The sequence below is a fragment of the Gavialis gangeticus genome, unplaced genomic scaffold (genome assembly GCF_001723915.1).
Source record: "Gavialis gangeticus isolate Ggan-Ray unplaced genomic scaffold, GavGan_comp1, whole genome shotgun sequence".
NCBI classification, from domain to species: Eukaryota; Metazoa; Chordata; order Crocodylia; family Gavialidae; genus Gavialis; species Gavialis gangeticus.
Genome location: NW_017729030.1, coordinates 10,013,962 through 10,026,840, shown reverse-complemented (window position 1 = coordinate 10,026,840; position 12,879 = coordinate 10,013,962). Strand labels below are relative to the sequence as shown.

The following is a 12,879-nucleotide window of genomic DNA, read 5'->3' as shown; positions in this document are numbered from 1 at the left end:
CTGCCTCTGCACTGACAAGAAGGGAGTTCCCCAGCCTGTAGGTCTGCTGCTGGTTCTTCCCCCCCAGGTGCAGTACCTTGCACTTGTCAGTGTTGAATCCCATCCTGTTCTCATCTGCCCAACCCTGTAACCTGTCTAGGTCCGACTGCAGCCTATTCCTCCCTTCTAGTGTGCCCACTTCCCCCCCACATCTTAGTGTCGTCTGCAGATTTGAACAGGGTGCTTTTTACCCTTTTGTTCAAGTCACTGATGAAGATGTTGAACAGTGCAGGCCTGAGGACCAAGCCCTGGGGGACCCCACTGCCCACATCCCTCCAGGTCGAATAAGACCCATCCACCACCACTCTCTGGGTGTGGCCCTCCAGCCAATTAGTAACCCATTTGACAGTTTTATTTAACTAAAACAACAAGCTTATGTATGTTGGATATTTGCTTTGACTCTGCACACAAACTTGCAAAGAGGCAATATGGCTGATGGGTAGGTAATCAGGTCTGTTGTCTCTTATCTCTATATACTGCTGTTAACAAGGATGTTATCTCTGGAGACAGAAATCCAGTTTGAGGACCAAAATTAAGCATCACAGATGCTTAATGGGATCTTCTAGACTGAGCACAAAGTCCCATTAGGTAGAGTGGTTGTGTTTAATCTTTAGTAATCTGTAGGGGAGCCTGTGGGAACCCCATAAGATTGGGCCCCTAATATAATCCATGGCCTGTTGTTACCTATTTATAAATTTTTTCTAAAAAGGTTACATGCATCTGCAGTCTTAAATAGTATATCATTAGAAGTAATAATCCCTGTTCCATGATGATGTCTCTGAGCTTTAACATATCTTGCATTAAAACTATCTTTATATAGATTTAATTTTTTTTAAAAGCGTTTTAACAAAAAAGTCAAATTAATGCAACTAACAAAAAAAAAATTTTTTTTTTAAAAAAAAAATCAGGTTAAGTCATTGATTTTTACCCACCCTGAACAGAGTCCTCTGGAGGCCGGCACAATGCAGAAACACCTTGCGGTAGTACAAATGAATGTTACCAAGGCCTAATTGATTTGGGACCGCCTGTCCTTGAGCCCATCTTTCTCTGGAGAGTGAAGGACTGGGATGCTGGGGGTCAGAGAGACTCCCTATTGCATTGCATGTAACTATCCACACATTGCCTGTGGTGTTATGGTTTGAAACAAGAACCTTATTGTAGCAGATTCACCTTTTTGCATGTATCCAAGCGCGTAGTGTAGTTATGTCAGGCTCATTGTCAGTTGGTGCAGACAACCGATTACAAATGTAGCATGATCAGGGCAAGAAGAATACATCAGTGGTTAGACTACTATCCTGGGATACAAGAGATTGATTCCTTCCTCTTGCTTGAAGCAAGTTTCTTGGAGTGTGTCTACACTGTGGCAACAGCAGCATGTCCTGGGTTGGTCCTGCCTGATTATGCTGCACCTCATTCCTGAGTCACTGTGCCCAACCTGGAAATACCCCAGTGAAGATATTAAGGGTTGTCCCCAGCAACTGTTCTCAAGACCTCAGGCTTCAACATGCTTGCAAACAGTGTTTGTCATGACTTGGCGTATCTTCACCAGTGTCTGTCCAGGCTTAGAACAGGTGGATGGGGCATGTTCAGGGCTGGATAGATCTACTGGATAGATGCTGCTGCCCTTTTCCATAGTGGTGTCACAAGAATCAAAATACTGTTTTGTCTGAGTATCTATATGCACCTAATAGATGTCACCTGACAAGCCAGCTGAAGTCTGTCAGCTTCTTATTGAAGAGCATGTTGGGAGGCTATTTCTTTCCTGATGGTATATCTCAACATCAGATTGGAGGCCCATGATGTGGCTATCTTAAATCTTGCAAATCAAACACTAGATCAAGAGTGTGGCCAATTTTATGAGCTGATCCCAAACAGCCACCTGAGATGAAACATGCATGTTAAACACAAGAGAACTACTACATCTCAGGCTAGTTTCATAGAAAGCAGGAGCAAATGGTTTGGAATATAACAGACAAAAGATGATAATGCTAACACAGTCTTACAGCTGGGATTTATTGAATTATGAAGCATTTAGTGTCCATACCTTATTAACAAACTACATTCTTCAGGCTAGTGTAACTGGAAAAAGCTGTATTTTTATACTGTAGTCTAATTTCTGTTGGTATATGTGCAGTGAAATGCATTAGTATTTAAACTGAAGTCTTTCTGTTTCTTTAAAATTATTCTTCCACTTGTAGGGTGCCATTCAAGCAAGGTATGATGCTATTGATAAGGACACTCCAATTCCTACAGATCGACAAGTAAGCTTTGTGTTTATTTTCAAGTGCTGTCTCAATATAATGCAAGACATTTCCTCCACTTCAAAAATGAAGTTAACTGTTCTGCTCTTTTACTGCAGTTGATGCTGCTGATCAAAATTGAACTTTGAGGGGTTTTTGTAGTTATGTAGACTAGAGTATAAGCATGTTGCGAGACCTGCAAGAAACTAGTTAACATAACACAAATTATAATATAGCATTCATAAAATGCAACCTTGTGTTTGGGTTCACCTGCTTTTGAAGTGAAAATAAACAGATGTCAGAACATAGCAAAGGGATACTAAATAGAAAAAAGGAAATACTTACTTTGCAACTTGGATCTGGATGCTGTATGACAGCATCCCCAAATCCCATCAGCTTCAGCAGAAGCTCAAAGGATATAGTTCTTCACAGAAAAGTGCAGTGCCAAATGGTGAACAGACATTACTAGTAACATCTGCTCTTTTCATCTAGCCAAAGGAATATAGTTTTTTTATTGAGCTGAGTCTGTCCTGAGAATTCGTACTTTAACACTTAAAAGAAAATGATTTTAACACCCAAGAAGATATGACTTGACAGCTAAGCCAGAAACTGGTGCCGCTAAAATTCACTTAAGAGACCAAGGCTGTCTTTCATGAACATAAAGTGCAGGTAAATGGCATTTCCCCACACAGCATGTCTTTTTAAAATGAAGGAAGAAAAGGTTTGTGATTTCATGGTGGCCCAACGTAAATGTATTGGCTGCATTCCACTACTTTCCCCTACTCTCATTGTTGTGGGATTGCCATGGGACCACCCCTGTTCTGATTTCTTCCTCCTGCTTTCCTCCTGTGTTGCAGATTGAAGTTGATATTCCTCGATGTCATCAGTACGATGAGTTGCTGTCATCACCAGAGGGCCATGCAAAGTTTAGACATGTATTGAAGGCATGGGTTGTATCCCATCCTGATCTTGTGTACTGGCAAGGTAAGTTTAACTTGTAAGTAAATAGGTTGGTTGTTTATCTGGGAAGCATTCAAAGCAAAGACTTTCTAAAATGCAGTTACTTCCTAAATAGAGCGGAGGCCCTTTTGCTTGCCTTTGCTCTTCATTTCTTTTTTAATAGACTTTAAAATTGGATTTAATTATTCATTTGCAGCTGTTAGTGTAGAAATTTCAGGAGATTCCAGCTGTACATATTGAAAATGTAAGATTCTTATGCTTCCCATTCTGTTTGTAATGTAAATTCTGTCCCTTTTTCCCCACAGAAATTGATTAATTCTCTTGCATTTTCTCACTCCCTTTATTTTTATTCACTTTGTTTTTAAAAGTTGTCATTGACTAATGCTACTCAGTTCAATGTTAACTTCAGTGACTTCTGTGCAGTGTTACTATTTTGAGTATAATATGCTGGAGCATTTTTAGAAACAGGGACACAACTGAGAAAAATTAGCACAATCTCCCTATTAGTACAATTTAACAAATTTAAATTATTTATATTTATTTTCATACCATTGTTTCATGCCTATTCTCTGCAAACATAACTAACACTAATATTGTAAGGGTCTTAAATATGCAAGTCATGTGTTTTGTCTTATGTCATATTCAATGAGTGTTCATTTTTTCATAGTTTCTTGACCTTTTCCTCCCCTTAGGTCTAGATTCTCTTTGTGCACCATTCCTGTACTTGAATTTTAACAATGAAGGTGAGTATCTTTAGAATACGTGTATAACTTATTATGTGTGTGTGTGCACACATGTGCAAATAAGCAATAGGTGGAGTTTTAGTGATGTAACATCAAAGGAACGTTGAAGCCGGAGGGTATATCTACATAGGCAGTTAGGAAGAAATAAAATCTGGTACAGTTTACACTGGAGTCTTTCTCCTGGGCATAGTATTTACATGTGCACCCAAGACCTCAGCACACTGAGCAAGGTGGAGCAGAGGATCCAAGAGGTGAGCTCCGGGCTCTGGTTAGCAGCATCAGGAAGCAGAGGTGCTGGCTGGCTAGACCATAAGGGTGCTACAGTGTGGGACTAGCCAGCAGGCAGCCCCTGCACCATAGCACCCTTATGCCTCAACCAGCCCCATTCACCATCCGCATGTGCATTGAGGTAGCATAAATTACTCCTGCCATAGGATAGTACTTGTCCCAGACAGTATTATTCTGTGGTGGAATTAATTAATTATTGCATCCTAATATAGGCACACGTGTAGATGGTGGCACTTTACTGCAGAGCTAATTAGTTGCACCCACTGTTACCATCATTTCCAACAAACAGCACCAAGTTCTTAATTGCAAATACTAAAAATTTCACTGTGTTGAAATTTTGGGGAGGATGCTTTATAGTCGTCTTTGGCAACAAAGTGGTAGAATCTGCTTCTAGGTGTAATACTTTATTCAAACTACTAGTAGCCTTTTCATTACTATCTACATCTGCTCTTGTATGAAGATACTAAGTAGTTGGTAAAAAAGTTCTTTGCAAGCTTCCGAGCACAAGCACCCTTCTTCAAGCATTGAGAGACTCTGCTGTTCTGAGATCTCCAAGGTAGGATGAAGCTAAAAGCGTGACTCCTCATGGCCACATTTTTGGTCAAATTGAATTGATTCGTCTTGTTTCCTGTGTCTTTGTTAACTTGGCTTTAGAAGTGGTTTTCATGTGTGCTGGCACTGAATTCATAGAATTAGACAGAGTTTCAATATTCTGATTAGTTTTTATTAGCACTTTTGTTCTAGCCATAAGTAGGATGTGAGTAAGGGATTAGGTTTTTCATAGTTGTGACTCCCATCGGACACATTAAGTCTTAGAGCTTTTGCATAAAGTTAGTGTGTTGTGACTTTGTAGACTTTCCTAATTTTTTATTAATATCACTGTGTATATTATGTTTGGGGGGTTTTGTTTTGTTTTATTTGCATGTCTTTAAAAATACTGGTAAAGAAACTTGTATTCCAAAGTAAGAGACTTCATTTACATGAACTGAAACATTCAATATTTTCTCACTATAAATTTATACTTTTGCCTGTCACTTCATTTTTGGTGTTTTATAACACATGAGATCTGGTGGAATTGATGACAATTCTGCTACAGTGGCTTTTATTTCCTTAGAAAGATGTTACCCAAATTCCGTCTGAATGCTTTGGTTTCCATTCCTTAACCACTTCCATTCAGTGTGCAAGTGAGGTGCTTGTGATAGATGAGAAAAATACTTGGGCTGTCAAAATGCTAATGCTACTCTCTGGATTTTAGGTCCTCAGATGAAGTGAAAGCTGGGTAGCTTAATCTGAATCCTAATAACATAAGTCTCTTGAAAGGAAGTCTTGACTTTATGGGGACTGTGACTACATTGTCTGCTGACTCGGTGTTATTTACTAGGCCTGTGTGAAGCGGCAGTTACTTGTTTCGGATTCGGCTGATTCAGAGGGACAGTGATTTAATTCGGAGATTCAAATCACTGTTCCGATTTGATTCGGCCAAATCAGATCCAAAGATTCAGTGCCGCTTCAGAGATTTGGCCATAGACTGAACAGACAGCAGTCATCGCCACACTGGACTCAGCTGCCTCCAGCTGGTAAGCCTGTGTTGGGTGGGGGGAAGGAAAGGGGCGTGGGGAGGGAGAGATTGTGGCTGGGGCAAGCTGCCCAGCCGGGGTGGCAGGGGGAGGGGTGTGGGATGTGGGCACAGCAGCACTCAGACCTGGGGCTATGCCCTGTTGCCACTTGCCCCCTTCTGCCCGGAGCAAGTTGCGCCTACATCGTTCATCCCGCGCCCCACTGCCCTGGCTGGGCAGCTTGTCCCAGCCCCAATCCCTCCTTCCCCCACACTTTCCCTCCTCCCACCACAACAGACTTACCAGCTGGAGGCAGCTGTGTCCAGCGCGGTGAGGACTGCTGCCTGTTTAGTCTATGGCTGAATCTCCAAAGTGGCACCAAATCTTTTCCAAATCAATTCGGACCTTTTATTTGGTCTCCTGATTCAGTTTGGATTCAGAGATTCAGTCACCACATCTGGCCAAATCTCCTCCGAATCTAATCACCTGCCAAAGCCTCACACAGCACCTATTGTTTACGCTTTGTCTTGTGGTTTGTAGTCTTAATGGGTGTATTGGACCACTGCTACTCTGGATTCTTCCATGGTAGTTGTTGTATTTATTTGCGTATTCTGCTTCTCTGGAAGTTATGAGCTTCCCTGATGCAGACATTGCAACACTTATTTATACTTGGGCATTTCTTTGCATATTGACCAAAGAAATAAATCAGAAACAATTTTTGATGGTGCACAGTAAAAATAATAAAATAGTAGTAGTAAAAAGAGATTTGTTTTATCCTAGAAATGTTTGGGTCCACAGCTACCATTTAAAAAGAAAATGAACAAACCACATATGATGCATTAGTCACATAATGTACTGCTCTATTGGAAGGTGCTTAGATAATACAATGCTGAGGGTGGAATAAGAATCTTAGAAGAGAGAGACTAACAAAGTCTACCTAGAAGAGACAGAAAAAAGGGGGTTAAGAGAAGGTTGAAACTAAATTACAGCTGTTAAGTGACTTGCCTAGACTTAGGCAAAAAAAAAAACTGTAGGAGAGCTGGGAATCAAACCAATCTCTTGAGCCCAAAATTGTCCTTCCTCTCTGAAGAATTCTTCCCACAGAAGGTCACTTCCAGCTGAAACAAGCAAATTTTAGGTAGACAGAATGTGACCGCCCATGTTTAGACAACGCCTCTGGCATAAAGGGCCATACAACTTCTAGTCATTCTGAAGTGCCACATTCATTTTCTGCAGCTCAAAAATTAATATGTAAAGAATTGCATTGCTTGATTTGTTCATTGGATAATTGGTGCAAGCCAGATTTTTTTTTGAGTAGCTTTTAAAACATTTTAAAAGTGAAATGCTCATTCTGTGTATATTTTGTACAGTTGCCCTGTAGAGTGTGAATATATATATTTTAAAGTAATAAGTATTTTCCAGTGTACAGATGCTTCTTTCTTTCCATCAAGTTTTATTGATTTTTCCCTCCTCCCCCCAATTTTCTTCTAGCTCTGGCCTATGCCTGCATGTCAGCTTTTATTCCCAAGTACCTGTATAACTTCTTCTTGAAGGATAACTCTCATGTTATTCAAGGTAAGGCCATAAGGTAAAATTTAACTCTTTATGAATTTGGGTTTTTAATATTGTGTGTTCATATCAACTGTTTGGTGGGGTTTCTTCTGTTTGGGTCTCTCTTTCTCTTAAGTAGCTTTTATAACTGTCACAGACGTATAATTAAACTTTCATTGCTATAGGAAATAACCTATTTGAAATATATAAATGGTTATCACAGGAGCAGGGCAGTAAACAAGGGCCCACTGGTAAAAACAGGTAAGGATGTGTGTGAAGAAACCCCGTGCTGTTATTCAACAGCTGAAGTAGAAACCAGTCAATTAAATGAAATTGGGATCTTGAAAAGGAATCTGTCCTTGCTTGTATTGCTGCATGGCTAGATCCCTCCAAAGCCATCCTATTATAAATAGCTATTCTGCTACAAAGCAGAATGCAAAAGAAATGACTAATTAGAGTGTATTTGGAGACTACAGATACTCTGATATCTGGAGAGTCAAGAAATCTCAGGGTAGCTCCTTTACAGGGAAAGAAAGACTTCAGCTGAGTAGAAAACAATTCTTAAAGTTCCATAAGGAGACTGTGAGACTGTAGAGAGCTGGGGAAAGGTTGATATGAGGAGAGGTGAAAAACATTTGGAGTTTTGGAAAGGAAATGGATAAGAAGATGTATGAATAAGAGCTATAAAATGAATGTTGTGAAAAAGCTGTTGGGAGATCCCTTTTGTACTGTCCTACAGTACAAAAGTGGGAAGTTGCTTGATAAAGCTAAAAGCACTAAACTTTAAAAGAAGAAAAGAAATTATTCTAACATGAAATAAATAATTTATCTGTGGAATTAACTTGTAAGTTGTAAGAGAGGTAGTTAGCCATGTTAATCTGAAATCAAACACAAGGTAGAGTACATTTGCACCTTATAGACTAACTAAATCAGAGATGTGTAAGCTTTCATAAGCAGTAGCTTACTTCATAAGATAATATGAAAATCCCTTAATACAGTAATTTATAATCAGTGTGCCACAGTACCCTGGGATTCCTTTCAAGGGTGCTGCGGTTTGCGACACGTTAGCACTGTTAGGTGTGCAAATGTGATTCACAAGCTAAACACAGAGATTTCAAATAGAAATCCATAGTTGTGGTGTTTCTGAGTTCTTTGCAATAGAAAAACTGCTCTATTTTTTTTTGCACTCAAAAACAATAAGTGGGGGTGGGGAGTTGATACTAAAACTTGGCATTTTCCTAGATGTCCCTGAGCTTAAAAAGTCTGAGAACCATTGCCTTAATAGCATCTGATGAGGTCATTACTTATCAAAGCTTACATGTCTCTGATTCAGTCTCCTATTCTGTAAGGCCAATTGTTTGGTATTTTTTTTCAAAGTGTAGATGCTTCTGTGAAATAATATAATTGATTGCTAGCTAATATACAATAAAAATAACTACATCTCATGTGTCCAAAGTATAAAACAATGATCAATTGCTGTTGGGTTTGTGGTATGGTATGATACTTTCGCAAAACTAAATACATGGTTAAGTCTTCACAGCTTTTTCTGCAGCACCCTATATTGAATCCTGTTTTGGAGATGCAGGATTAGGTGCACCATCGGTGTATTCTGATTTCCATTTTATTTCAAAGTTTGTAGTATGTAGTATACAGGTTTGTAAGATCTTTATAAATATTAAAACAATTTCAAAAGAAGGCTTTGTGGGAATTTTCTTTAGTTTGTTGGAGTGAGGTTTTCTTAGGGAGAAATACAGTAGACTGTACTGTGTCTGAAGTAAGGTTCAAGAATCTCACCCATCATGGAATAACACCATTCAAATCACAAAAAAAGTCAGTCGCTGGTGAGGCACACCTACGCAGTCAAAGCACTGGTCATACCAGGCTTATTTAAATGTCTTTCCCCATATAAAGAAAGATATAAGAACAATTAAGGATTTATAGAATATCAAATTATGCAAAAGAATAATTCAGAATACCATTCCAGCCAGCAGTAGCTGGCTGGACCTAAATCTTGTAGATTGTCTCTTCAGTAGACAATTAATCATGTAATCCCACATAGTAATTATATTTTGAGTCTGGCTAGTCAAATAAAAATGGTGTTTAACAAAGTCTGATGGATCTGCACCTGAACACCATCAGCACAAATTTTTAGTTTTAAAAGAAAATATACTTTCAGGAAGCTAATGATGAAAATGGATTCATGAGCACGCTGCTGAATGTATGCGATCACTGGTTTTAGGCACCTTTCCTGTTGCTGCTGGATATTTTAAGAATTACAATATGTCAGAATTGTATGTGGGGAAAGCTAAAGTAACCCAGGCTAGCCCCACTGGCCTCTGGATAAAACATGCAAGCAGTGCCCTGTGTCATTTCCATATCTATTTAATTTCTGAGACTGAAGGTTTGTTTCCACTGCAGCGTTAGCTCAAAGCACACCTTGACTTGTGCCCTTACCCTGACAGCCATTTACAACCACACATCTTGACCTCTAGTTAGCGTAGTGTCTTAGAGTCAGCATTCCCAATATACTATATGTGGGGAATGATAAGCAGTCCCTGAATCTCGCTATGTTGACATAACTTCACAGTGGAGGAGGTAAAACTCAGGCATTGATGACTGAGCAGATTTTTACTGCTTAAAATGCTGGATAATTTAACTGAGGATGTAAAAAGTGCTGTATTTACTGCGGTGTAGCTGGGAGAGTTCACCATTTATACGTCTGCCTTATCTGATTTAACTCACGATAGAACTTAAATTATCATCTCAATTGTGTGTGCGCAGTTATCCTGCTGTAAAATTGCACTACTTTTTTTTTTTTTAAGAACAGCATATAGGACTGGTCCTCTCATTCAAGCATAGTAATCACTAGGAGTGTGCGAAGTGGGCTGTATTCAATTCGGATTTCAGTCTATGAATTGAGGGGACAGTGATTTGATTTGCTGATTCAGATCAGTGTCCTGATTCGGTTCAGCCAAATCTGAATCTGAAGATTCTGTTCTGATCTGGAGAATCAGTGATGTGGACATAGACACAGCTTTAAATGCTTTTTCTACATACCTCAAGGTACCGGGCACAGATCGCGAGCGCTGAGATGGTGAGGCGGATGGAGCAGCCCACAGGAACGTGGCCCTCCTCCCCATGTGCTTGGCAGTGGATCCCCCCATGCCCCCACAGCTCAGTGATTTAGCCACAGGGTGACCCCAGGTACCCACCCAGTCGCCAAGTGAGGGGGTGGATCTCCTGTGTGCTTCGTGGCAGACCTGGAAGTGGACCAGAAATGCTTCTGGTCCACTACTGGGTCTGCCGCCAAGTGAGCTGGGAATCCCCTTGCCCCCCCCACGCTCCTGTGGGATGCTCCATCTGCCCCACCATCTCAGCGTTAACAAACCACCTGGTACCTTAAGGTATGTAGAAAAAATATATAAAGCTGTGTCCACGTCCAAGTTGTCAAATCTCTCCGAATCGAATTGGAAGCTTCCGATTCAATTCAGAGAGATTAATGGGACTTCTGATTCAATTCGGATTTGGTGATTTGGCCACTGAATTGGGCTGAATCTCCTCCAAATCGAATCTGTGACCAAAGCTTTGCACAGCCCTAGTAATCACTCATTTTGCTAGGCAAATTCAAATGGTCTTCACTGAAATTTAGATAATGAGGCCAAGAACTTGTCTACAATTGAAAAGCTAATCTGGATTAAAAGCAGGCATAAATTTTAAAGTGCTATAGCTATTCCTGAACAATTCCTTGTGTGTGAATACATTCTTTCTCTGAAATAAATGTTTATAGCTAGAGGTATTATGGAAGATTTAATACTGGCTGAATGATTCCATATACAGGTAAATCCTAAAGTAGCAGTGAAGGAAGGCCCTAATTAAAGAAGGGGCATTTTCAAGATTTTGTAACATGTTGGAACTACATTAGCCATTCACTTAAGAAGCCAGTGTTCAAGGCTCCACTGATCTGTTGGGAGTAAGAAGCTGAGGCTAAGCAACTGGGACAGGGGTAGGCTCTACTGGGCAACAGGAATTGTTGGTTTGGGATGTGTGAGCTTTGACAGGGGGATGAGGGGAAAGAGATGTAACCCATCATGAAACCACAGGAGAAATGCCTCTTGGTCCTGATTCTAAGGAATCTCATGAAAGTATAGGGGACAAGGGAATGGGAGAGTGGTAATATAAAACACCTGAGGGCTGCATGCCTCATCCTGCCCATTCGCAAGTTAAAAATGAATTGTGGTGAAGGCAGTTAAGTTAAACTGTCCCTTTCAGGCTGATGTGTGAAAGTGGAGACATATTATTGCAGAAAAGACATATTATTGCAGAAATTCTTCTCCTCCAAGGGGACAATAAAGAATACAGATGAAAAAACTTTAATACTTAAATTAGCAGTAAGGTATAAATAGGTTATCTTTGTAGCAGATACTTTTGGGATTGTGATATCTTTGGATTTCTTCAGTACAAGTAATTTTCTAGAACAAGTTTCTTTCAGTAACTTACAGCTTAACTGTATGTCCAAAGCCTATTTCACATTAAATATTTCAACTTTGTGTAGTTTTTTTTTCAAGTGAGGTATAGATCATTCCATTTAGTTTTGTTGCTGTGGAGTATGAAAAAAAAGTACAGGAAACCTTTAATTTTGGAGACTATAGAAGTTGGAGGTTGCTAATGAAGATGCAAATTAAGAACTATGAGCAAGCAAAGGAAGAAAATGCCAGTTTTGTTTTGTAATGTACTTAAATGCTAAAAGTTAATTTAATAAGGACACATTCTTCGTATAAAGCAATGGTTCTCAGCCTTCTTGGATCCAAGCCGCCACTCTAACTTTTCTGAATTTAGTAGTCCCTAATTGAGAACCACTGTTGGGTTGCCTCAGCTTACTTCAGTGGTTTTCAACTACTGTGCTGTGGCCACAACCTGATAAAACAGTCCTCTTGGAAACAGAGGCGTATGGGATAGGTCCACTTGGTAGCAGCCTGGTGATTTATCTGCATTTGTGCTGGCTGCTGCCATTGCCACTAACTGGACCTATCCCACACCCCTCTGTTTCCAGGAGAATCATGCAGGGCTGAACCAAGTACTCTTGCCTGCATTAGGTTTCTCAGATAAACCTAATACAGGCAAGAGCATCTGCTGCAGCTGCTTCCTAGTCGGGCCCTATATAATAAGAGTGGAGCAGTTTCACCTGGTTGTGGTTTGAGGCGTGCCAGTGCTGTGACACACTTGAAAGGGGGTTACAGCACCCCCATTGGGAACCACTGCTGTAAAGAATAGGGCACGCTTCGGAATCTGTATTCACGCCCTGTATCTACTCATTGTTTTTACAGCATGGAGCTGAATTGGTGCTGGGGGTTCTTGGTCTGGCAATGATCTGAAACATTTGTTTCATTTCAGAGTACCTGACAGTGTTTTCCCAGATGATTGCGTTCCATGACCCAGAGCTGAGTAACCATCTCAATGAAATTGGCTTCATTCCAGATGTAAGTGCTGAGGTTTCTTGTTTAA

At 40.2% G+C, this 12,879-nt stretch overlaps 1 protein-coding gene across 6 annotated transcripts in view; it reads left to right on the top strand.

Annotated features, from left to right (window-relative positions):
• The window catches only part of TBCK (TBC1 domain containing kinase), a 274,925-nt gene that overhangs the window by 111,356 nt on the left and 150,690 nt on the right, over nucleotides 1–12,879 (top strand). For all 6 annotated transcript variants that reach the window (XM_019521937.1, XM_019521932.1, XM_019521933.1 and 3 more), the window contains 5 exons: nucleotides 2,238–2,300; nucleotides 3,137–3,263; nucleotides 3,932–3,982; nucleotides 7,318–7,401; nucleotides 12,769–12,854. In XM_019521937.1, the coding sequence (XP_019377482.1) occupies nucleotides 2,238–2,300; nucleotides 3,137–3,263; nucleotides 3,932–3,982; nucleotides 7,318–7,401; nucleotides 12,769–12,854 (411 nt within the window). The remainder of the gene's footprint in view (nucleotides 1–2,237; nucleotides 2,301–3,136; nucleotides 3,264–3,931; nucleotides 3,983–7,317; nucleotides 7,402–12,768; nucleotides 12,855–12,879) is intronic.